The 26447-nt window shown below is 41.5% G+C and overlaps 1 protein-coding gene across 4 annotated transcripts; it reads right to left on the reverse strand.

Moving 5' to 3' along the window:
* On the reverse strand, nucleotides 1-24453 carry LOC118372767 (cadherin-8). 4 transcript variants are annotated; one of them, XM_035758791.2, is made up of 14 exons: nucleotides 24236-24453; nucleotides 23220-23305; nucleotides 18081-18476; nucleotides 17686-17980; nucleotides 16378-16497; nucleotides 14727-14894; nucleotides 11374-11561; nucleotides 10475-10728; nucleotides 8702-8838; nucleotides 8193-8314; nucleotides 7803-7920; nucleotides 6865-7116; nucleotides 6631-6683; nucleotides 5219-5358 (listed from the first exon to the last, which is right to left on the reverse strand). In XM_035758791.2, the coding sequence occupies exons 2-13, from the start codon at nucleotides 23250-23252 to the stop codon at nucleotides 6670-6672; spliced, it is 2097 nt and encodes a 698-aa protein (XP_035614684.1). In that variant the 5' UTR covers nucleotides 23253-23305; nucleotides 24236-24453; the 3' UTR covers nucleotides 5219-5358; nucleotides 6631-6669. The 4 variants fall into 4 exon arrangements, with proteins under 4 accessions (XP_035614676.1, XP_035614662.1, XP_035614670.1 ...); XM_035758783.2 differs by lacking the exon at nucleotides 6631-6683 and having other exon boundaries at nucleotides 1-5358; nucleotides 17686-17866; XM_035758769.2 differs by lacking the exon at nucleotides 6631-6683 and having other exon boundaries at nucleotides 1-5358; nucleotides 24236-24452.
* Between the last annotated feature and the right edge of the window lie 1994 nt (nucleotides 24454-26447).

Below are 26447 nucleotides of genomic sequence, written 5' to 3' on the forward strand. Positions count from 1 at the left end.
TTTGTTTAAGGCTGTTTTATAGTTATAAATTCATAATACAGAACACAAGTGCACAGCTTGTATTTCATAGAACAATGCAAAGGTAATGAAAGGTAGTGTTTACCTGTATATTATAACGTACACAGAAAATTCTCAAGCATTAGCAGAAAACAAAATGAACATTGAGCGTGTCGAGTCTGTGGACCCATAGGGACACCACAACAGTGTTAAATTAAAACACTGCGTAGTGTAAAGCCAAATATTTCCTCGAGTACCTTTCATGTAAATCCTAGAGTTACCACCCATGACTGTACTTGTTACCGACATAGACATGGTTATTGCATTCATCCATCTGCACACCTATCGACATCACCAAGTGAGATCCTACGTGAATATGTCATCATGGAAAAAATATGTATTTAATAAGGCCTTATTTTGAGGGTGTATTCCGTCCCTAATACAGCGGCCGGAAACTCATACGCGTGTGTCACTTTGATCCAAAACCACTCCCATAATTATCATATTCTCCAGCAGTTAGATTTTTGGGGAAGTGTTTATTTTGCATTGATTTATCAATCGTATGCTACACAAAATAAATAACCTACATTTTTCTAAACTGATCCAATCAGTCAGATTTTTTCCACCCGTTACTGAACTGTTTGTTTCAGTTTAAAAGCGTTAGATAGTCTCCTCAAAACGTTTGTAACACTGTTCGTCATTTTGAATGCAGGTTGCAAATGGCTAAAAAGTCCAACTGTTGGATCGCTTAACTCTGGATTTCAATAGGACTTACACATCACTTTGCAAGCCAGCATAATGTGACTTGAAGTTAGGGTTGGAAAATTCTAGCAACTTTCCATAAATTTCCATTTTTTCCAGACGTCCTTTCCTGAAAACGGAAGCTGGAAATTTGAAGTCCTTCAACAAGTTTTCAGGGCCTTGGAATTTTGCAACCCTACTTCAAGGCCTGATGTTGCCTGAAGTATGAACTGGGTTGTGGAGGCTCCTCAGATGAGGAAGAACCATCCTCCTCATTGAATTTCATAAAATGTAAATAGTGAAACATTAAAAAAGTGATCAGATAAAACTATACTAAATATATTCACGTCACCAAATAATTGATTAAACACACTGCTTTGCAATGAAGGTCTACAGTAGCCTCAACAGCACTCTGTAGGGTAGCACCATGGTAGCCAGAGGACAGCTAGTTTACATCCTCCTCTGGGTACAATGACTTCAATACAAAACCGAGGAGGCTCGTAGTTCTCAACCCGTTCAATAGACTTAATGACAACTTCCAGAGGATGTCCTCCAACCTATCATAGCACCAAATCAAAGGATCAAATAATGAATCTAGTACAGAAAGCATAAGCTACATCTAGCTAGCACTGCAGTGAATAATATGGTGAGTAGTTGACTCCAAGAGAAAGACAATAGTTGAACAGTTTTGACAAAAAAAATGTTTTAATGAAGGAAAAGAAAGAGAGTGAAGGAGAGAGCTAGCTATACCTTTTTGGTATTTTTTCACTTTCAATTACTTAGCTAGCGAATGCAGCTAGCTAGTTTAGACTACTCAAACACCCGGTTCAAACAGAGAGGAGCTCTATGTTAGCTAGCTGGCTATCCAACACTGGAACTTTTCCAAGTCAATGTAAGCTTTTGGTTTTATTTATTTATTGCCACAGGGGCCTACTGGTGTAACTGTGATACTGCTTGCTGTTGACTGTACACTGTACTGCATGATTGTAGCGGGTTTACTAACACGTTAGTTCTAGTTTGATTAGTATGTTGATGTTAATATTGTGACAACAATGTAGGCTGTGTATAGAGGTTAGCATTTATGATATGAAGGTTTGGCTAGGTGAGGTTTTTTCACTTGGTCACAGACTGCTGATGTGTTGTGCACTGAAGTCCACAAGCTAAGGGAAAAGGTGAGAATAGGAGAGTGCATAGATACGACGTGGAATTATACAACGATCAAAGGGATCATGCTGTTTGTATGCGACTGCTATGAAAGGGAACTACGCTCGAGTGTGATCAGGGGTGTATTCATTCCGCCGATTCTGTTGGAAAATGTTCATAAAACGGAAGCCAACGAAAAGAAACAGGGATAAACATACCAGAATTTGTCCAATAGACACTATTGTTTGCAACTGATGACTAACGATTACACCCGAGATCAGCTAGATGCAGGCAAGAGTGTGCAACACAGTATTGAACGCATCGATGTCTGTCACCTTGATTACTCAAATATCTCTCGACCTGTGCATCTACCTAGTAAACTTTAATTCATAGGCTAGGATGTAGCAACCTCGTGGGTAGAAGGAAATGTCAAATATCATGTAGTGGCCTAAACCAGTGTTTCCCTAACTCAGTCCTGGTGCCTCCCCTGGGTGCACATTTTGGTTTATGCCCTAGCACTACACAGATGATTCAAATAATCAAAGCTTGATGATGAGCTGGTTATTTTAATCAGCTGTGTAGTACTTGGGTCGGGGGCCTCAGCACCGAGTTTGGGAAACCCTTGCCTAAAACTATCAATGTTACATTGAGCTGGGTGAAAGGAATATGAATGACAGTCATCCAATTTGCTGCAAAAGAAATAAGGCCATGATCATAAAAAATATAATGGTCCTCATCTTAAACTGCACCGACTGCCACTGGAGCTGGAGTGCAATTATACACTTATAACTAAAGGTACAAAGGATGACCTTACAGCAGCGCTTCCCAAACTCTGTCCTTGGGACCTACACAGCCGATTCAAATGATCACTTGATAGTTAGTTGATTATTTGAATCAGCTGTGCTAAGGCAAAAACAAAAACATGCACCCCTTGGGGTCCCGAGGACTGAGTTTGGGAAAATCAAATCAAATGTTATTTGTCACATGCCAACACTGCGGCCTCCTGAGTGGTGCAGTGGTCTAAAGCACTGCATCGCAGTGCTAGCTGTGCCACTAGAGATCCTGGTTTGAGTCCAGTCTCTGTTGCAGCCAGGCCGCAACCTGGAGACACATGGGGCAGGGCACAATTGGCCCAGCGTTGTCCAGGTTAGGGGAGGGTTTGGCTGGCAAGGATGTCCTTGTCCTATTTTGCTCTTGTGACTCCTGTGGCGGGCCGGGCGCATGCACGCTGAAACAGTCGCTATGTGTACAGTGTTTCCTCAGACACATTGGTGTAGCTGGCTTCCAGGTTAAGTGGGCATTATATCAAAAAGCAGTGTGGCTTGGTTGGGTCGTGTTTTGGAGGACGCACGGCTCTTGACCTTTGTCTCTCTTGTGTCCGTATGGGACTTGGAGATGAGACAAGACTGTAACTACCAATTGGATACCACGAAATGGGAAGAAAAAGGGGTAAATGTATTTTATTCTATTTTTTTAAACAGTTCAAGAAATAGAGTTGATCAAATATTTACTAAATAAACTCAAGTAAAAAAAAGTTTTTTTAAAAGGAACACAATAAACTAACAATAACAAGGCTATATACAGGGGGTACCGATACCGAGTTCTGCCTTACAGGGTACAAACTCGGTGTCTGTGGGTTTTCGCTCCTCCCTTGTACTTGATGAATTAAGGTCACTAATTAGTAAGGAACTCCCCACACTTGGTTGTGTAGGGCTTTATTGAGAGGAAAAAAGAAAAACCTGCAGACACTAGGCTCTCCATGGAATGAGTTTGACACTCTTGAACTACAGTGACAACCTTTTATGAGTGTGTAATGCGATGGCCTGGAACTCATGGTTTACAGGCCACATTAGGTATGCAAGTCACATTATGTTGGCTTGCAAAGTGTGTGTAATTCCTATTGGAATCCAGCCAGTGTGGGGATATCCAACTGTCACATTTTCTTGTCACCCTCAAAATGCATTAAGAATGACTGGTTTTGGAAAAACTAAGACATGAGACTCCCTAGGGGTGCAATAAGCCCAAGTAACATATTGGATTAGTTTAGAAAATGTTTTTGGTTTCATATTTGAGTAGCATAAGATAAATTAATGAATCAATCAATCAATGTACGTCCACAAACAGATATTGAAACAAACAATATGATAATGATGGGCGTGGTTTTGGTTTAAAGCGATGTGTAGGACTTTCAGGCACTTGTATTAGGGTGAAACTCTCAAAATAAGGCCTTATGATATATGTATGCTATTGTGTTAAAGATAACTTTGTATAACATATTTGCATAGGATGTCACTTGGTGATGCCTATAGGACCAATAATGGATGAATACAACAACCATGTCTCTGTCACTAACAAATACAGTCATGGGTGGTAACTATACAATTTACTCGAAAGACAAGGCACCCTGGGAAATATTGGAATAAGGATTTACACTAAGCAGTGTGTTATTTTAACACTGTTCCACAGACTGACCACTTTAAGTGTTGATGTAACACTCTCAGTGTTCATTTGGTTTATCTCACACTGGAGAATTTGCTGTGTAGCTACAGGTCCTATCTAATTCATCTGCCAAGAAGGTTCTGGCATGTGTCAAGAAACTTATGATGCGCTTATGACACTGTCATGAAGGTTCAAATACTAGAATGTGTTACCCATCTTTAGAACTAATGCAGAATGAGGTCACGTATAGAAAGTTATGTTGCTTTAAATACTGTTAAAAAATATATCAAGAAACTGCCTGTTCAACAAAAACATATAACTGTCATAACACTGATAATAATTATTACAGCTAGCTCCACTGTTTTCAACCATACAGGGGAAGAAAACAGGAACTTATTTTTCTCTTTCATCAGGATGTCAAAATTGAGTTCAGGGATGTGCTGTACTATTATATATGTTATTACGTTAAATTAATTAAATAAAAAAATGGAAAACAAATGTTAGCTGTTCAGAAGGTTGTCTCCTCCTCCGCTCCCCCATGCCAGAGAGTCAGTCTGACAAGGCGTGATCCGGGGTCCCGGGGACATTGGTCAGCATCCACAAAGTCCCATGACTCTAGGGAGCTAATGGACCCCGTGGGCGACCCTGTGCCCTCGAAGGCGTAGGTCTTCAGGCAGTCAAATGGCGGCATGTAGGGGTCCTGATCTGCTTCATTTAGCCGGTCCATGATGAACTGTTTAAAGACATCGTCCTCGGGGCCAATGAGGAGGGAATGGCGGAGAGACATCGACATTCTGATACTGGCTGCCACCTCCTCTCTGCGGAGCCTCCTGTCCCTCCTGCGGGGGTGGGGACGAAGGGGGACAGCAGGCTGACAGAATCCCCCCAGGTCACCCCCTCCTCCGCCTCCTATTTCTCCGTAGTGCAGCACCTTCTCTGAGACCCCCTTAGGCAGCTCCAGCTCCTTCTCCGCTCTCCCCAGCCCCTCCAGCTGTTTCCTCCGGTGTCTCCTCAGCATCAGCATTACAATGCACAGCACTGGAGACACAAACCAACAGGAGATGATTGTGTGCTTTAAACACACATGCTGGCAAAATCCAAACAGGTCTGGATTAAGTATGTACACTCTTTAATGACAAGTAATAGGGCGGGCATTGATTTTTTTCTATTATTTGGGCTTATTGTGAAATTCTTTAAGGGGAAACATTGAGAGGAAACAATTGGGAAAATTAGATACAGATGTAGGATCTTAATTATTTTGTTGCTGAGATCTTCCAGGAAAGGCAAAGTTGTAGAGTATTTTAGTTTTAAAAAGGCTTCTAAAGTTTGCAGTTTCCACTTGAAAATGTCAGACTCGATTTCCCTAATGAAAAATGCATCAACCCCTGCAACAATCTCCATTAAAGGTAGTAATATGACGTAGACGCAGAGGGTTGACAGCATAGTGGGTTAATTTCCGCAACAACTACGAGCATTGAAGTGCGATGCTCAACTTCTCTGCTGTTTTAGTGGCCTGGCTGCCATGCTTTAAACAGCATAAAGCGAACTCTGTGTGAGAGCGAAGTATTGCATGTCGCTCATCTCAATAACTGTGGTGCTGCTCGTGGCATCTTCATTTCGCTGAGTCTACCTTTTGTTATAATCCACATAATAATTAAAATATCCTGTTGCTGCAGGATTATTTCCTGCTGTAGCAAACTGGTTCATATTAAGATCCTACATCTGTGCCATCATTTCTGCCAATACTGTAAAATAATATTTGATCTGAAGTCATCATTCATATTTAGCCTCATACCGTATCCAAAGAAATACATTCTTTAGTGTGCTTTTAAGCCTAAGGGAACTAGCGATAGCGGTAGTGGAGTAACCTCGTACAACCATCCGGATGTCTCGCAAGCAAGTACTGGAGAGCTCGTAGCGGAGTGCTTATTGAGGCTAGTATTGGAGTGCTTTTTGTATTGTTTTCATGGGGTATTGCACTCATGTGAGGGGATGTTAGCCCAGTAAGCATAGCTATTAATATTTAATGTGATGGGCATAAGGATTACCCAAAGCAACAGAGGTCATTATAAAGCTCTACACTATTGCAAACCCATCAATGTCCCATGAAGCATTGGTATGGATGCATTGCCACAAATAAGCACATTACTAGCTGAAAAGGGACACCATTATTGTTGCTTTGCTAAGCATTTAGAAGTTTTACATTTGTGTTAAGGGCACACTAGTGAGTTTGAGTAAATTATGACTGTTAATTAATGAGAGTGGGATAAGTTTCAGAGATATCCAACTATATAGCCACACACTACATACTTGCCCAGTCGATTTGAAGTGGAATTGCACTAGCTCACACTAACACAACCAGTCTGTTGAAAAAGAGTCACGTGTAACTTGTAGATGTGAAACAGTTTATTTGAATCAGGATATGTTTCCATATAAACACATTCAAAAAGAACCCATCATATCGGATCCAAAGCATTTTAATGCAATAACGCATAAAAGAGAAAATACCAGATATGCCCATTCCAAGAGTACAGTGTCACTGACCTGTGAGTGTTGCCAGGCAGACCAGGAAGCCAAGCAGGGTCTGTAGGCTGACCCCAATAGAGATGGCCAGGGCCTCCACCCCGCCTGTGGGGCAGTGTCCGGCGGGCTGACAGCTGCACACGCTGATGGTCAGGGTACTGGTACTGGAGAGGGCTGGGGAGCCATTGTCCGCCACCACCATGGGCAGCAGGTACTGGGCACGGTCCCTACGGGTGAATGAGCTCCGCCGTGCCAGGATGCTAGCACTGTTGTCTGTGATGGATGGGACGGTTTTATTTGAGGAGCGAACCTGATTTTAAAGCTTAAAACCTCTACAGGATCGGTGGGTCCCCCACGGGATTGTTGTGCTGACGTAGGCTAATGTGATTAGCATAAGGTTGTAAGTAACAAGATAATTTCCCAGGACATAGACATATCTGATATTGGCAGAAATCTAAAAAATCAAAATAACGCCTGGGCTGGAATAATACATTATGGCCTTTCTCTTGCATTTCAAAGATAATGGTACCAAAAAAATACAAAAGAACTCATGTTTTTTTCTTTGTATTATCTTTTACCAGGTCTAATGTGTTATATTCTCCTACATTAATTTAACATTTACACAAACTTCAAAGTGTTTTATTTCAAATGGCACCAAGAAAATGCATATCCTTGCTCCTGGTCCTGAGCTACAGGCAGTTAGATTTGGGTATGTCATTTTAGGCAAAAAAAAAAAAAAATTAAGGGTCCGATAGATATGTATGGTGTCCATTTTAGGACAGCATCACAGGTCTATGAAAGTTGCTTTAGACATGTGATGATGTCCTAATATGGACACCGTAAAAATATAAGCTTGTCTATCTTTTCTTTCGGTGCATAGCTACACAGATGCTTAAGTGATGTCGGATTGTGTTCATAAATAGTTTGAATAACAGTTATAGGATCTATCTGTACTTGACCTTGGTTGTCCCTGATTGTGAAATTAGGGTTGATGTTCTTCTCAGGGACCATGGAGAAGTAGAAGTGGTGTCCCTCCACAGGGTCGTCCAGATCCACAGCGTTGATCAGCTGGATGAGCTTACAAGACACACAGACATAGCTGTCAGACCATGGTTCTGACTGACAGTGACACTCAATGAGCATCGGAAAATACAAAATAGGATTCATAGTCCTACCTAGGGAATATCCCAACATTTACCTACGACAGTCAATACAAGGTAACTGACAAACTAACTGAGATAGCCAGTAATTGTGATTAAGCATTGTCCTCTCCGGGATACAGCCTATAACCTGTACAGAAGGCAAATGTTGCATTATTCTCAGTTAAAATAGTGAGGGGTCCATCCTACCTCTCCTGACTGTGTGCCCTCACAGATATATGGCTGGTACTCTCTGGCAAGCATTGGCGCATTGTCGTTTATGTCCAGCACTTTGATGAACACCACCACAGATGAGGATAGATGGTTCTGCTCTGCAGTTGTCAAGATAGACATTTGTTGGAGTCCGTTGGACACATGTATCATAAATGCTTTGGAAAAGCTCTGTCACAAAGGCAGTTTAACGTGATAAATTTTACTGTAATAGTCACATCTCCTTGAATTACAACGGTGGCTCAAATCATCACTCAATCCCAAAGCAGAAGGGATATTGGACAAAATGAAAGCTATAACAACAGTTGAGAGCATTTCAGGAGAGTTGAATATTGTACATCCTTTGAGGTTAGTTGAAGATGGTTCAGTGTACCAGTAAGCTATTGCCAGTCATAGTGCATGTTTGCCATCATAGTGGATTGATGTGTTTTTCTCTGTATTATCAACACCTTATTGTATTTTGTGTGAACGAGAGAAATTCTCCTTACTTGTTTCCTTGGCATTTATGGTTAGATTGTGCCAGGCTGCTTCCTCACGGTCCAAAGGTTTCGCAACAGTTACAGTCCCATTGTTTGGGTCTATTTTGAAAGCTTTTGTGATATCACTGCTTTTGTCAATGGAATATCTGCAAGAGAAATCACCAGGACACACAGTTAGCAAGCAATGCAAAGAGCTGGTTTCTCATAGCTGAGCAGACAAAGCACAGCGATTCCACTGAGAGATCCTTTGAGGAAACTGTTCATTTTTCTGTTTCCACCTACACAAATTCAACGGGCTCGAACAAAGCCCGGTATGACAGAACAGCAATACAACAAAACAGTATGAAGAATTGTCGAGAATGACATTGTCAGGTGAATGTTTCTCAGAATGCTCTATATCTGAATAAAATACCATTCCAAAACATCTGAGTAAAATCAGATAGTGTTTTTTTCTCCAACTTGCCTTCCTGTGAAGGCCTCCAATAGAAGCTACAGCATACTGTGAGTGATATGCAGCACCTGCCACTCTTTAACACTGCTGGGCTACAGGCAACAGCACTGTCTCCGCAGCAACGTGCCCCACTTGCAAATGACTCTAAATCTGAATTCCATATGCCACCTCATACGGCGCTTTATTACATTTCTAGCGTCCTCTGCGAGTCACTTTGTGATAATACCACAGCAATAGATAGAAAAGCCTGTGAGGTATGAAGAATAGCCATGATTTATTCAACAGGCCTCATTTCCTGCTAAAGTAATATGAGGTAAATATGACCATGTACGGGCTATCCACTAAAATCAAGGGTAAAAATAAATAAAATGCAGTCAGTAAGCACATTTCCATCCACAATCGTACCGTATAAAAAAAAATGATCACAGTTGTAAAGGAAACAAAGGAAGGTGTCAGTATAATTTCAGAAATGTCGACAATTTGTTAGTTTGTCATGTTGTGATATTTTGGTGTCTGTAAAGTGAATTATGCGACAAATTGCGGAGGAAACGATTTCTTGCGCAATTGTTGATATAATAACCGTCATATCAAGGTTCATTTGCAGTCATGCGATGCTATGCTATGTGGTCCTCAGACCACGACTTAAAAAAGCATGTACTGTTTATTAGGCTACAGATGAAATAAGTTATAATGAACTTCACAGGTTGGTGATGTTCCTTTGCTATAAATATTGAGGGTCTTATTCATTTGTATGATGATTGGTGCTTAGCTACCAATTAACAAATAAGAAAGATCTTGCTTTTATCCATCTCATCCAGTGGATGCTGCTGAGGGGAGGACTGCTCATAATAATGGCTGGAACAGAGCAAATGGAATGGCAACCAACACATGGAAACCATGTATTTGATACCATTCCACTAATTCCGCTCCAGCCATTACCACGACCTTGTCCTCCCCAATTAAGGTGCCACCAACCTCCTGTGATCAAATCATATAACTTAACCTGTCAAGTTTATCTGTGAACAGTTGTCTGCCATTAATTGCAATAGTTTGTCTGACAGTCCTTGATAGAGCGTAAAATGCAAATGTGCTACTTTTTTATGCTGATTTGATTATATTTGCATGAAAATATGTTGCAAATTGGATTGAAACCTAGCCAGTGATACTACTAGAATTATAATAATTGTTTTACTCCAAGGAGGCATCCGTCTACATGTGAACAGCTTAGACTGCTAACTTAGCAGTGTTAAGTGCAACCTATGGCTGGGGTTAGGAGGCGGGACATCTGTCCAGGTTATCTCCTAATTGACAGTCATGGAGTGTCACTTTACCTGATTGGGTTGTTGATTGCATCAGTGTCTCTGGCGCTAACGGTACCAACCACGGTCCCCGCCACCATATTTTCCAGAACCTTCCACTCATAATCGGGCGCCATGAAGATAGGGGGCTCATCCACGTCCTCGACGACGATCTTCAGGGTCGTCCTGTCCTGAAACTCGTTGTAGCTCAGAAAGCGGGTGTCTATGTGATCGTTGACAGCCTTCGCAGACATTACGAACCGTCGCTTGCTCTCATAGTCCAGAGGCTAAAAAAGTACAACAAATCAATAACAGCTCTTTGTAGCTAAGCTCTTACTGGAAGGCACTTTTTGGTATGGAACAACTAAAAATACCTCTTTTGTTGATCGGTTTTCCAGCAGTGTGATACAGTATGCCACTCTAGATTAATTGGCCAAAATATTATGAAGACATAACCATTTCACAAACCCTGAAAACCAGCACCCTGCTGTCTCCTTTGAAGTCCCATTTCCCCCAATTCTATCAGATTGGATGAGGAAAATGCATCATTCAAAGTCATTGAGCCACCAGCTGTGGTCTTGCACTTAACTGATGCAGTATTTCGATTGACAGTCAATGATGAGCCAATGATTTTAATAACAAGCCAATTTCAGCCCCATTCAATTCCCCTGTGTCTTGAATGGAATAAACAGCGTATCGAGAAGAACACAAAGTCTACTGTAAATGACTTGCACAATAGAGGAAAAGGCCATTCAAAGACATAACTAACCTAAAAATATGTTTCTATAACCAAAGACAATATGAAAAACAAATAGCATAAAGAAGTCAAAAGATGTCAGTACGGTGTCCATATTAGGCCAGCATCACAAGGATGTAACACTTTGCATTGGTGGCTAAAGTACAGTAAAGTACAGTGTTTTAACTATCTTCACCTTGGCCAGGAGGACCACTCCTTCCTGTGTGACTGGATCCGTTTGGATCTTGAAGGTGGCGCTCTCCTCCAGGTCCTCTAGACTGTAGTTCATCCTGGCGTTGATGCCCACATCACCATCGTCTGCCATGATCCTGCCCACGGTTGTGCCCACCGCCGCAGACTCCAGAACAGCAAAGGTGTACAGGTCTGGGGAAACAAGAGCCCAAGGAGAGTCCAAGGAAGTCGATGAATGGATACATCTGTTCAATTGATTCTGCTGCTACAGACAGATACAGTATGTTGGATAAGGAACATTTGTGAAAACATATAACTTTTCACATTTTCAAATGCCTGCAAGAAAGTAATAAGGACTGTCCTTTTGCATATTGTATACAACGTTCGTAGGCGTTTCCTGTGCGGCTGAAGAAGTGTGGTGATTAAGTTGTGAATAGCCAGTGAAGGGTGTCTGTAGTAGCGTGGAAAATTATAAACAGAAATCATTAGCGGTCTGTAGGAACCGATTGTGGGGAGACATAGATATGTCATAACAGGTGATGGGTCTACATAATCCTGACCCAACTCTAATAAGATGATGAGAAAATGTGATTGTGCCTTTAAGTGAGTCTATTTGGATGAATGTCCCAAGTTGTGGACGCTCAACAGACTACCCAAAACAAAAACAACAAACGACTACTCTCTGATAATGACTTTCAAAGGTTCCAAACCACCTTGGTCAATCTGTGAGATATAAACTCAGCAAAAATAGAAACTGCCCTTTTTCAGGATCCTGGCTTTCAAAGATAATTCGTAAAAATCCAAATAGCTTCACAGATCTTCATTGAAACAGATGTAAACACTGTTTCCCATGCTTGTTCAATGAACCATAAGCAATTAATGAACATGCACCTATGGAAGGTCGTTAAGACACTAACAGCTTACAGATGGTAGGCAATTAAGGTCACAGTTAGGAAAACTTAGGACACGAAAGAGGCCTTTCTACTGACTCTGAAAAACACCAACACCAGGATGGCAAAAACAACTGCCTGAGTTACATCAGGAACGCACAATACCTTCATTACTGCTCAGGCTGTCCACAATAGGCTGAGAGAGTCTGGACTAAACGATTGTAGGCCTGTTGTAAGGTAGGTCCTCACCAGACATCACCGGCACCAAAGTCGCCTATGGGCACAAACCCACCGTCGCTGGACCAGGCAGGACTGGCAAAAATGCTCTTCTCTGACGAGTCGTGGTTTTGTCTCACCAGGGGAGATGGTCGGATTCGCGTTTTCGTCAAAGGAATGAGCGTTACAGCGAGGCCTGTACTCTGAAGCGGGGTCAATTTGAAGGTGGAGGGTCTGTCATGGTCTGGGGCGGTGTGTCACAGCATCATCGGACTGAACTTGTTGTCATTGCAGGCAATCTTAATGCTGTATGTTACAGGGAAGAGATCCTCCTCCCTCATGTGGGACCATTTCTGCAGGCTCATCCTGACATGACCCTCCAGCTTGACAATGCCACCAGCCATACTGCTCGTTCTGTGCGGGATTTCCTGCAAGACAGGAATGTCAGTGTTCTGCCATGGCCAGCGAGGAGCCCGGATCTCAATCCCATTGAGCACGTCTGGGACCTGTTGGATCAGAGGGTGAGGGCTAGGGCCATTCCCCCCAGAAATGTCCAGGAACTCGCAGGTGCCTTGATGGAGGAGTGGGGTAACATCTCACAGAAAGAACGGGCAAATCTGGTGCAGTCCATGAGGAGGAGATGCACCGCAGTACTTAATGCAGCTGATGGCCAAATCAGACACTGACTATTACTTTGATTTTGACCCACCCTTTGTTCAGGAACACATTATTCCATGTCTGTTAGTCACATGTCTGTGGAACTTGTTCAGTTTATGTCTCAGTTGTTGAGTCTTGTTATGTTCATACAAATATTTACACATGTTAATCTAGGGTAAGTGGGACGCTAGCGTCCAACATCCAGTGAAATTGCAGAGCGCGAAATTCAAAAATACTAAATTCAAATATTTAACATTCTTGAAAATATATGTGTTGTACATCAAAATAAAGTTGAACTTCTTGTTTATCCAGCCGCCGTGTCAGATTTCAAAAAGGCTTTACGCCGAAAGCAAACCATGTGATTATCTGAGGACAGCGCCCTGCATACAAACACATGAAAATCATCTTTCAACCAGGTAGGTGCGACACAAAAGTCAGAAATAGCTATATAAAAAAATGCCTTTGATGATCTTCTTCTGTTGGCACTCCAAAAGGTCCCAGTTACATCACAAATGGTCCTTTTGTTCGATAAAATCTCAGTTTAGCTGGCGCGCTTCAGTCAATAATCCACCCATTTTCCCTCCATCAAAATGCATACAAAATGAATCCCAAACGTTAATAATAACCTTTTCCAAACAAGTCAAACAACATTTATAATCAAACCTTAGGTATCGTAATTCGCAAATAAATGCTAATATTTCAGACAGAGAATCGTTATTGTCTTTACCGGAGAAAAATACCAAAGAATGCGCTTTCTTCCTCGCGCTTGGAAACACTACAGCCAAAAAGGGAGCTACCTAAAAAAAACTAACAGACATTATTTTAACAGTTTTAGAAACATTAGAGTGTTTTCTATCCAAATCTATTAGCATATCCTAGCTTCTGGGCCCCAGTAACGGGCCGTTTACTTTGAGCACGCTTTTTATCCAGATGTCAAAATGACTGCCCCCTACCCCAGAGAGGTTAAGTTTGCTGAAAATAAACACAGTTGACAGTGAGAGGACGTTTCTTTTTTTGCTGAGTTTATAAGTCATAAACTTGTAAGAAACTATTTGAAGCATACTACATCTCAAATAGCATAAGTAGATTTAGAAAAAAAAGAACGTCGTACTTTGTTAAAAGTGCTGTCCCTGTTTTCCCATTTGAGAGAAATTGATTTCTTCCCTTGGCATTCATTTAGAGAGGTTTATCTCAGAGGAAGCCAGGTTTGTTTCCAAAGGTCATGACAAATGTCCTTTCATGTGTGAATGATTAAATTCATCCAGCGGGCTCACAAACAGACACACACACGAGCGCAGCCGCGCCACACACACACACACACACACACACACACACACACACACACACACACACACACACACACACACACACACGCGCGCACTCGCGGGCACACATGTTCGCTCAGAATATACATCTGCTTGTGTGTTTAAACTGCAGTCTACAACAAGAAGTAAGAGCAGAATACAACTGTGTCATGCAAACTAAAGAGGCTGAAAATACTCATACTCCTTTCCTCTTTTGTGATGTGAATCAGCATGTGCGAGAGGATTGGAAGTGGCACATTGACTCTGTGGAAGTGACTGATGTGACTCACTGTGCTGGAAGGTGGGTCCGTTGTCATTGACGTCCGTCAGGCTGATGGTGACAGTGGTGGAAGCAGAGTAACCACCGCTCAGTCCCAGCATATCCTTCACCTGCACCACCACCAGATACTGGTCCCTAGCCTCCCTGTCCATGTTGGCCATCGAGGTCATGATGATGCCTGAGGGTGGGGGGGGGAGAGCAGAGAGAGAGAGAGAGAGGTAGGAAGGTGGAGACAGAGAGGGGGCGGGTGAAGAGAGAGATACCACCCAGAGAGAGAGGGGTGAATACACATACATCTTTCTTATGTAAATCAAGTACTTGCTCCTTAAAGATGTTGAACATGACATATTTTGTATTCGTGGACCCATGTGAATGTCTCTATAGTATACACTACTTTAGTAGTCTAGCTAAATAAAGGTTAGATAAAACATATAAAAAATACATGGCTAAATGTATGTGGACACATGCAACATCTCATTCTAAAATCATGGGCATTAATATGGAGTTGCTGCCCCCCCCTTTGCTGCTATAACAGCCTCCACTTTTCTGGGAAGGCTTTCCACTAGATGTTGGAAAATTGCTGCGGGGACTTGCTTCCATTCAGCCAAAAGAGCATTGAAGAGTTCAGGCACTGATGTTGGGCGATTAGGCCTGGCTCGCAGTTGGCGATCCAATTCATCCCAAATGTGTTCGAAGGGGTTGAGGTCCAGGCTCTATGCAGACCAGTCAAGTTCTTCCACACCAATCTCGACAAACATTTCTGTATGGACCTCGCTTTGTGCACGGGGCATTGTCATGCTTAAACAGTAAATGGCCTACCCCAAACTTTTGCCACAAAGTTGGAAGCACAGAATCATCTAGAATGTCATTGTATGCTGTAGCATTAAGATTCCCCTTCACTGGAACTAAGGGGCCTAGCCCGAACCATGAGAAACAGCCCCAGACAATTATTCCTCATCCACCAAACTTTACAGTTGGTACTCTGCATTCGGACAGGTAGCACTCTCCTGGAATCTGTCAAACCCAGATTCATTGTCGGACTGCCCGATGGTGAAGCGTGATTCATCACTCCAGAGAACGCATTTCCACTACAGAGTCCAATGGCGGCACGCTTTACACCCCTCCAGCCGACGCTTGGCATTGGTGATTTAAGGCTTGTGTGCAACTGATCGGTCATGGAAACCCATTTTTTAAAGCTCCCGACAAACAGATATTTTGCTGACATTGCTTCCAGAGGGAGTTTGGAACTCGGTAATGAGTGTTGCAACCGAGGACAGATGATTTTTACGCGCTATGCACTTTAGCACAAGGTTGGTCATGTTCTGTAAGCTTGTGTGGACTACCACTTTGTGGCTGAGCTGTTTTGCTCCTAGACGTTTCCACTTCACAATAACAGCACTTACATTTGACCAGGGAATCTCTAGCAGGGCATTCATTTGACGAACTGACTTGTTGGTAAGGTGGCATCCTATGAATGTGTCATGTTGAAAGTCACTTCAGTACAGGCCATTCTACTGTCAATGCTTGTCTATGGAGAATGCATGGCTGTGTGCTCAATATTATACACCTGTCAGCAATGTGGTTTAAATAGCCCAATCCACTAATTTAAAGGGGTGTCCACATACTTGTTGCCTTGTAGTTTATCTATCTCTCAACTATACCTGTCTTGGGCTCCACAGAGAAGTAGGGCTCCCCCTGTAGGATGGAGTAGATGAGCTTGGCATTGTTTCCGAACAGGGGATCGTCAGCATCTGTAGCTGTCACCTGGGCCACGATAGTCCCTGTGGAGTGGGAGAGGATCACACAGGCAGGTTTGGCTCAGGCTACAGCCTCCCAGCCACCCTCCAGCAGCCAACGGGGAAATAAAGTGATTATGCCACGTTCCCACAGGGTCTGTCTGGCTCAGGGGTGCAGAGGGAGGCGGTGGGCAAAGGAGGGATGGGATAAGGCTGGGTGCCCAACGCTCACCGTGGCCTTTCACTAGGCACTGAGGCTGGGCAGGTGTGCGTGACAACCTCTCCACCCTCCACCGTGACATCTCTCTTTCTCTTTGTCTCTCGCTCCCTATCGTTCTCTCTCCTCGTTTCTCTCCCTCCACCACTCTGTCACTATCTTTCTCTGTCCCTCTCTTTCAGTCTGCATGTCTATTTCTGTTTCTTCTAGCGACCACTCTCTCTTTCGCTCTTGCTCTCTCTCTATTAGCCGGGGTATTACTTTCTGTATCTCTCATTCACTATGACCACCTCTGTGTCTCCACCTTTTCTTTTTTCCTCTTATTCTCTCTCTCTCTCTTCTAGTCTTTCTCTCTCTCTCTATCCAAGTCCAATGCATTATGATTTATTACAAGAAAGATATTACTCTGAAAAGGCAGATTACATATAAATTGAAATGGTTATGCTTGCGCTATGAAATGGCACTAGTAATGATAACATTATTTACATAAGAATAAATCATATGAGGGATTCAGAGGTATGATACACAAACCAATACTTTCAACTTCCTGAAAGGGCGACTGACGACAGCCTTTATATTATTTTATCATTTCAAATGAGATGAAACAATTAATTTATTTCAAATGCTCTTCAAGGTACATTTCAAACGTGTATGAAATCCCCTGGACCATGTGAGGGACTCACAAATCACAACTCCAGGTGCTAAGCAAAATACATTGATACGGTAAATGTACTTGTTTTAATTTCAAATGCTCTTCAAGGTACAGGTGCAGGTAACATTTCAAACCTGCATAAAATCACCTCTGCCATGTGACTTGAGGGACTTAATCGTAACTTCATGTGCTCGGTAAAATTCACAAGATCCCTCAACTAAGATTTTTCATCAACCATATGCGTAATTTAAATGTAATTGACTGTGTCACTCTCCATACTAGGACAGTCTCAGTAACTTCTGCTGGGACTGAGGCTGTCCTAATATGGACCTGTAGTTTCGGCATATTGATGTGTCAAACATACCCATGGGACACATCTCAGGGATGCTGGAGACATAGGGCTCGTTCTGGAACTGGGGGATGTTGTCGTTGATGTCTTGGACCTTGATGATGAACTCTGACTGGGGCTCCACGGGTTCGTTGGACTTCCGAGCAAGGGCATGAGCCTGCAGGAGGTAGAAGGCCTTCTCTTCGCGGTCCAGCTTCTGCAATGTACGAATCTCTCCTGAATATTCATTAATCTCAAACATCTCCCCTGCACCTTCCCCCGACAGTATATACTTGATAGAGAAATCCCCTCTGTCGTAGTCTGATTTTAGCTGAGGGAAAGGAGAGAAGAAAACAAATCTACTGAGAATTGAGTCAAAAGCCATTGACTGCTATAATGTAGGACATTTTCATTCAGGGGAGAACTGGTACCTGGCCAATCACGCTTGGAGTGGGGTCCTCCTCTGGGACAAAAATCTGTTTCCAGATCCAGCCTCGTCTGAGTCTCTGGTGTAGAGCTGTGGTGGGAGACCCCTGGCCAAGCTGGTGGTCGGGCTCCAGACTGTGTGGAGCTCCCGCCTCACTCAACATGCAGCATGATGTCAAGGACAGGATAATAACTAAGTCCAGCAGACAAGGACACCGCATTGCGATAGTCCACTGATCCATTTTTCTGAGCCTCTCCCCGTGGTTAGCGCACAGAGGTACAGACGTCACTGGTTCATTAAAAAGGTTCCTCTGAGCATCAGAGAGACACAGTGATGTGGCGAGGACCTCAGAGAGGTGGCTGGCCACCCTGCTGTTGGCCTGTTGCTGTAGACAGTCATTCTGTTGTGGAAGGGACAAAGGTGGTTGGAATGGATGACTTGTTGAACTTGTTTCATAAGATGAATATTCCAACGTATTCATCAGATTTTGTAATGATTTATCAAAATGGAGATGATGGGTGAATTAATTCTGGTCAAAGCAATTTGACCACATTGAGAGATGGAATCCTCATCTGAACAATACACCACCGAGATCAATTTTTAATAAGAAGAGAAGCAAGTCATCTTTCATATTTGATTGTTGTTTATCTAGCTGACAAGATGAAAGAGTATTTTTACCAGGCTTTGACACAAATCTAAATACCAGCCCTGGCCTCTATCAACCCCTTGTCAAACACTGCATTTAGAGGCATGAAAATACATTTTAAACAGCTATTACTGACAAGCGCAGCTTCCACAGAGATATCCAAGAAAAGTTTGTGTGTTTCTGCTTCTTGGAAGGATGGTCTAATGCTGGGATTTTGACTTAAACGCTTGTGAGGATAAAAAGCCTCCTCTGTTTTATGAGGAAACAAGGCCATGTATTGTATTCCATGGGCGAGCAGTAGGACCCAAACATCATTCCTTCAGCATGATACAGCTCTCTGCAGCTGACTAATCGATAATTGGTCAGACATGGACAATAGAGACACGTGTGCCTGGAAAGAGCATCAAATGTCCTCTGAAATGTGGAGCTTCGGTCAAGTCTAGGACATCGCAGGATGACTACATGTCTAATAGTAGTTCCGGAAGGGGAGTTTAGGGAATGTAGAAACCCGGCTACAGGCCTGGTCAATATTTAACAATGGAAACAAAGAGATATGAACTGTAGACCATGTTTTACTTATCTTATATTAATCAAATGTAAAACGTTTTGTACACAAAAACTGAACTGACAATTCTAGAGCATTTTAGCGGTTTTCTGTTTGAGCTGATAAATCAATTTTTTTTTTTTAATAAACTTTTTGACAGTGCCATCATGGCAACCATGCAATATATCTGCTGGTCGCTTCTGCCATTGACAGAGAAACCAATATGAAGCCCTTTGCATTGGTATGGTAACCAATAGTGATACTTCACCAACAGCTGGTGTCTCTGTCATTATAATGGCTTGTTTCTATTTTAGTGTCTTGCTAATCTACCGTTTCCCTCAGATTGTCTTCATGCTGTTCCCAATATAAATCTTGTCTCATAGAGATCAGGTGTGTAACTGAGTCAAATAGTTGCTGTCTGACTATTCTTTCCTGATGCAAACATTGCCCCACGATTCCTTTTGTGTCTCCTGTTCAGAGAAACTCTTCAAATTACTTTGTGGTGAGAATGGCTTAAAGGCTCAGTGCAGTCAAACATGTGATTTTCATGTGTTATATATATATCCGCATCGTGGGGGTTGGAATAATACTGTGACATTGTGAAAATTATGATAATGCCCTTTTAGTGTAAGAGCTAAAGATCCTGCATGACATTTCAGCCTGTTTTGTTGGGATGGAGTTTTGGGCTGCCTGGAGAAATTAACAGGCAGTAATTTCATTACAAAAAGATCTCATAATCTGGTCTCAGAATTAGACGTTCATACATTTTTCTCAAACGTCAAATTTCGAAGTTGTTCCAAATGTCTTAAATGTTTGGTTACTCTGTATCGGTCCAAGGTTAAGTTTAGGCATTAACTCAAAATTCTTAAGGTTAGGTATTAACTCCAAATGGTTAAGGTAAGGGTTAAGGTTTGGTATAGGCTTAAAACTAAAATATCTAAAACAACTTTCTATCATTGGATTCAAACATGCAACCTTTGTAACCAGATGCGTACCAGCATCTGCCATCCCCATCAACAACACAATAGCAAAACCAGACTATTGGTAAAAGAGCTCACTGTTGCCCCTGGTGGCTGGTTTTCGCGTGTCCATGTCCTTAGACATGGATAGACGTCGAATACTGACTTTTATGATGGGTGACCTGCCTGATTAATTAATACACCAATAAAGAAGAAGAAGAAAAATGTGTTCTAAACCTCTTCCAATAACAGCTAGTTTTCTGTTTTCCCCTGCCCACTCAGACCACTCCCAAACAGCCCTAGCAAAATTCTAGCTCGAGAAATTGCTCTGTGCTAAAGAAGCTATTTTTGTTCATTTTTAACCATTTTAAGAATCATGATGATCATGATGAATGATTTGATATTGAGATTTTTTTTAAGTCTGCATTGGGACCTTGAATTCAAGATATGAAATAGTAGTTTCATCAAAATATCATCACCATCAGCAAAATGCTTCTAGTAGTTTAACATTTTGTATGTTTCTGTACATTCAGAAATATAGGCCAGTCAACGTCACCAGAGATAATGCTGTGTGCAATAATATTAAATAACACAATAATTCTGTCTGCATTTTGAAATAAGTAGTGGTTGCTGTAGTAGCCATGGAAGTAGTCTGACTGCCTAATGGTCATATTTAATCTTGTGAAAGTATTTGCTGTCAAGCTCCATACATTACAATGTGATGGTAAAAATCTATTACCAATGCCCAATTTCTTTTTGAAATTCAATTTGGTCGCACAATGTGAGTGAAAGTGTATATGTTTGTGTGTAAGTGCGTCTTTAACTGGGCATATTCATATCAGCACGAGCCTCGTGGAAGGAAATTCCAATTAGTGGCCAGTGAATCGTAAAGTAATGATGGGCCTTCATAGGGCTGCCAAGCAGGCTAACTGAGCGCTGATGGCCAAAACTAGAAAACAGCCTCCGACACTACTGAGGCAACTCCCAGTGGTTTAACATCTCCCAACTAGGTACGCCAATAAATATCAGTGCCAGATAAGTCTTACACCACCGTGACTGGCTGACACACTGCCCAACAGATCTAGAGATAGCTGGCTAACAAGATGCAATAAAAGATGGTGCATAGACTAGACAGAAAAACAGCGCCCATGCTTTTATACAAAGGCTCATAAAAATATGGTGCTTATAGGCAGGTCTTTCACTGAAGTCTGTCCTAACTCATAAGTGCTGTGTCGCTTGTTTATAAATACCTAATGCCATGACAACAGACTGATATGAATACGCCAGGTTTCCTACCAATCCATATTGTATGCTAATATTTCTATGCATGTCCATTAGCAATTCTTTTTTTGCAATAGCTTTTTTCCCACTGTAATTAAACTGAAATGGCATCTGGCTCAATGGCATCAACCCGGGGCGGCAGGGTAGCCTAGTGGTTAGAGTGTTGGACTAGTAACTGGAAGTATTGCAAGTTCAATTCCCCGAGCTGACAAATCTGTTGTTCTGCCCCTGAACAGGCAGTTAACCCACTATTCCTTGGCTGTCATTGAAAATAAGAATTTGTTCTTAACTGACTTACCTAGTTAAATAAAGGTTAAAAAAATAATTAAACATTTAATAAAGTAGTACAATGAAACATAGCATGGATGGCACACTGAAAAATGGCGTGGATGGTGGTGGATGACTTATTCTAGAATCTGTCAAAAATGCATTAAATGCAAATTGCGCTGGGGTGTTGATCTGAGCAACCCCAGAATGTGGTCTGTTTTCCATTCGCTGCACCATTTGAATGTGTTTTTGATGTATAGGATCACTGCGTGTAGAACATTCCGGCTGGCAGACCTTTTTTTCTGTAGTAAGCAGGAACATGTACACATCTCCACTACGACATGACATGACAGAGTGAGAACGAGCTGGGGTCTCGCAATGTTAAACACTTGATCCAGTGAGACGAGTCACACTATTTTCCTATATGTGATCTCAGTGAGATATTTACATTCTCCACATCAAACTACCTACCTGCCATTTCTCAGAACTGGCTGCATTAAACATGTGTGCAATGTGCCATAAGGCCCGTATGTGTAACACAAGGTAGTCTATGTAGACAAATACGTTATAACAGAGTAACGTCAGTGTAATAAGACATGTAATAACAATGTAACACTCCAGTAAGGGTATGTCCATCACAGAGTAAATGTTTTGTCCGTGTGCAGAGCATGCTGTACTTTCATCCCTGGCATACAATCAGTGGAACAAAGTAACAGTACAACAATTGTGTAACTTGTCAATTTCAGAAAAGTTGTATGCCTATAGATAGCCAGCCTGAAATGTCACCGGAATACAAAACACTGCTGAATGATCCCCCTTTTATTTCCAGCAGACAGATAGAATGGTTGATCTCCCTGTGAAGAACCAAACCATCGTTGGATCACTTCACCAAAACTAAAATGCATTTTAATTGGTCATTGGGGAGCCCATGTTGGGACATGTTGTTTACTGTTCTGCTTCAGAACGCAATGTCATCTACCTCTCCTATAAATCAGGAACATGAATACTCCAAGCTGAACAAAAACAATGGCAGAATGTCACGCTACCATGTACTACTTAGTAGAAGTCTTACTGTATTTGCGTGTTGTTATGTTAGTCATTAGTGTCTACAATGTATCACTTAACGTGGTAATTTTAGAGTGAAAAAAAGTTAATTGTTATCTTTTTTTTAAAGACATTCTTTGTGCATTCACACACTGATATTTCTATGTGTAAATTGTTTTGTCTCGTTAGTTTCATAAGCAATTAGAATAACGCATCTTAATGAAGAATGACAATGTACACTATAGAGTTCAACATGATCCGAGGAGTTCTTAATTAAGACCACAATATCACCAGAGTTTACGTTGCAATTCTTCATTAACATACATTATACTGATTGATCATCTGTCTTATACAGGCAACTGTAATGATATGTGTTAACCAGTAGAGACAAAAGGGACTAACAGTTTGAGATGCATTGAGCAACAGTGAGGTCATTCCATAGATATGACATCTGGGTGTTTAACCTTTGGTCTTCAATGGTCATGCCCCTGTGGAAATCAAATTAACATAATGTAAAAACTCCCCATCAAACTTTGTCTGTTTAAACTAGAGATATTTGTATTTTCATGGGCTGCGTCTCAATCCACAGCATCTGCCGATATCACCCTTTCGCATCTGTGGTGAAAGGTGGCAGAGCTAGAGTGGTGTTTGTCAGACCATGAGACCAAAATTTGGTCTTCTCGCGAAAAAGCCTGTAGCATCCGAATGGTTTGGCCTACAAACTATCATGACAACTCTATTATGACCACGCGAGTGAACGCTGAGACTCTCACAAACACGATGGTGTTCTCCGTTTCGCTCTAGGACGCCCACAAGACTGAAGGTCCCGGTACCAGTTCAAATAATATATTGAAGTCTAGTTTATGGAGATAGTTTAGTGCCTAAAATAAGGGGATATATACATATAAAAACATGAATAATAATAGTTATCTAATCTTTCTTATATCTCTTAGATATAGGACAGAAACTTCTGAACAAACTTGCTTTAGATTGTCCCCCCCGAACAATCTGTTGTAGTGAATATCTTATTCAATGCGTTTCTATTGGCTAATAGCATTGATTCCAAATTCAATGTTTCATCCAATATTTTTGTAATATTTGTTTTGATTCATTTTTATAGAAATGTATTCATGCTTTTATTTCAAGATTTATAATGTTTAAGGCTTTATAGAGCATATGATATACTTGATATGATATACTTAATAACGGTACATGAACAATGATGAAAGCATTTCTTACAAAAAAGTTGGTCTGGTCCCAGTTTCACATAATCCAGCATCAATAGTCAGTTACATGTAATACCTACATGTTAAATAAAATAAACCATACCGACTTAGAATTGAATCATCTCTCTAGTAGATCTATGTCTATAATCTTTATTAATTTCACATTCTGAAAGAAACATTAGCTACACCCACCTTCATGCGTGATTGTTCTCTCTTTAAGCCACTCTTCAACAGCTGCTACCAACAGAGATCATCATGGTGTGGAAGAAAACACACAGTCTGGTTAACTAAGGGCCCTGGTACTGCAGATACTGCTTTTCAGACCCAATAATAGTAGCAGCAAATGGACATGGTTCTCACAATGCGTAATCCCTTCCACTGACGACCTCCCCCTTTCTTCTTCTTCTTTTCTTCCCTTTTTCTCTCTTTCTCAAACTTCCCTTGAAAGAACAAACACTGGCACTATTGTCTGGGTGCACATCTGAACAGTGCTGAACACTCACGGCCTTCATTGCCATGCAAATAGCCCCAGCCTGGAGATACAACAGGATTTCTATCTTTCTACCCGGCTCTCGCTTGCTCTCCCCCTCTCTCTCTCTCCCTCTCTGTTTGCGAACAATCCAGCACTTATTAGAATCTTGCTTGTGCGGCAGGATGGCAATGAATCCAAGGAGACTATTTCTGCGAGTGATAAGAGGGTTCAGTCTGTTTTTGACATTTAAGCCCGAGGAGAAAGACTGAGAAAGCCCTCGACGTAGGCCTTGTCTTGATATTGACATGAGTTTTGAATTCATGTGTGTTTGGACGTGAATCGTCTGTGGACACTGTGGGACTACTGTGGAGAGTTCACACTACTCTAACTGTTGTGGGCGAATGATTATCCCTAATTATAATGGTGCTCACTCCAATAACTGAAAGCTACTTTGCCCCTTAGGGCAAACGTAAATAACACTATGATAAAATATGTTTTACACAATACATTTTTTGCTCCCTGACCCATAAATCAGCACTGGCACTGAGGAGCAGGTTGGAAATCAGCTTGATGGAAACTATGCATGCAAAAGATATCTGTAGATTTGCTCTGAGGCAGAACTTTCTTTCTGGGAGGCAGAACTTTCTTTCTTGGCATGTACACTAACTTGACATGCTAAATAATCTTAAAGGTAAAAAAAAAATACAAGAGTTGATACATCACGCGGTGAAATCATTTTGAATATTAAATAGCTCCCCATGTGTTTATGACTTAACTTTTATTGTAGTGGCTGGAGCTCATTCCCCTCTCTCTGCAGATACACAGTTTGTGCCCATTTGTCATGTTCTGACCTTAGTTATTTTATTATGTCTTTGTTTTAGTATGGTCAGGGCGTGAGTTGGGTGGGTTGTCTATGTTCGATTTTCTATGATTTGCTATTTCTGTGTTTGGCCTGGTATGGTTCTCAATCAGAGGCAGCTGTCAATCGTTGTCCCTGATTGAGAACCATATTTAGGTAGCCTGTTTTCTATTGTGTTTCGTGGGTGATTATTTTCTGTTTTCTGTTGTGTGTCTGCACCAGCCAGTACTCTTTTCGGTCGTTCTCTTTGTTAGTTTTGTTATCTCCGAGTTCATTGAATAAATATGGACACATACCACGCTGCACCTTGGTCCTCCTCTTCTTCCACCAACGACGGCCATAACACTATTCCATAACATGGGGCTCTTGAAAGTGTCCCTTTTCTACATGAGTGGATCTGGAGAAGAAAATCATCACAAAATAGTTTGTAAAACTCATGTGAGCTACAACCATGTCACCACTAGGGCTGTGGCGGTCACAAAATTACAGCTGGTGATTATCAAGCAAATAATTGTCGGTCTCAATGTAATTGACCGTTAATTAACATAAACACATTTAGCATCTCCTTGCTTACACACATAGACTACAAGCCACAGTTATTTTATAGTATGAAGACTACAATTGAAAAAATAGAAAGGATATTTTCTTCAAACGATTTGAGGGAGTGCGCACATGCGGCTGTTCTGTGTTGAGAGGTAAAACAAGGAAATCCAGCTCTGGACAAAATGAAGAGACCACTGCAAAATGATCCGTTTCTCTGGTTTTACTATCTATAGGTATGTGTTTGGGTAAAATTAACATGTTTGTTTTATTCTATAAACTAATGACAACATTTCTCCCAAATTCCAAATAAAAAAATTTAGCATTTATTTGCATAAAATGATAACTGAAAAGAAAGAAAATAAGTTCATATTCATTTTTAAACAAAACAATACTAATGTTTTAACTTAGGAAGAGTTCAAAAATCAATATTTGGTGGAATAACCCTCATTTTCAATAACAGCTTTCATGCGTCTTGGCATGCTCTCCACCAGTCTTTCACATAGATGTTGGGTGACTTTATGCCACTCCTG

Source organism: Oncorhynchus keta, chromosome 4 (assembly GCF_023373465.1).
Source record: "Oncorhynchus keta strain PuntledgeMale-10-30-2019 chromosome 4, Oket_V2, whole genome shotgun sequence".
In the NCBI taxonomy this organism is placed as follows: domain Eukaryota; kingdom Metazoa; phylum Chordata; class Actinopteri; order Salmoniformes; family Salmonidae; genus Oncorhynchus; species Oncorhynchus keta.

What these genes read in the sequence shown, in the direction of transcription:
- LOC118372767 (XM_035758769.2), bottom strand. Translation starts at nt 23,252, where the DNA reads ATGACCTCACTGTTGCTCAATGCATCTCAAACT. An exon ending in CACAATCAGGGACAACCAAG is followed by an intron (nt 7,117 to 7,802) that starts GTCAAGTACAGA and finishes CATCCATCACAG; the next exon opens with ACAACAGTGCTAGCATCCTG. An exon ending in CTGCCTGGCAACACTCACAG is followed by an intron (nt 5,359 to 6,864) that starts GTCAGTGACACT and finishes TTGTGTCTCCAG; the next exon opens with TGCTGTGCATTGTAATGCTG.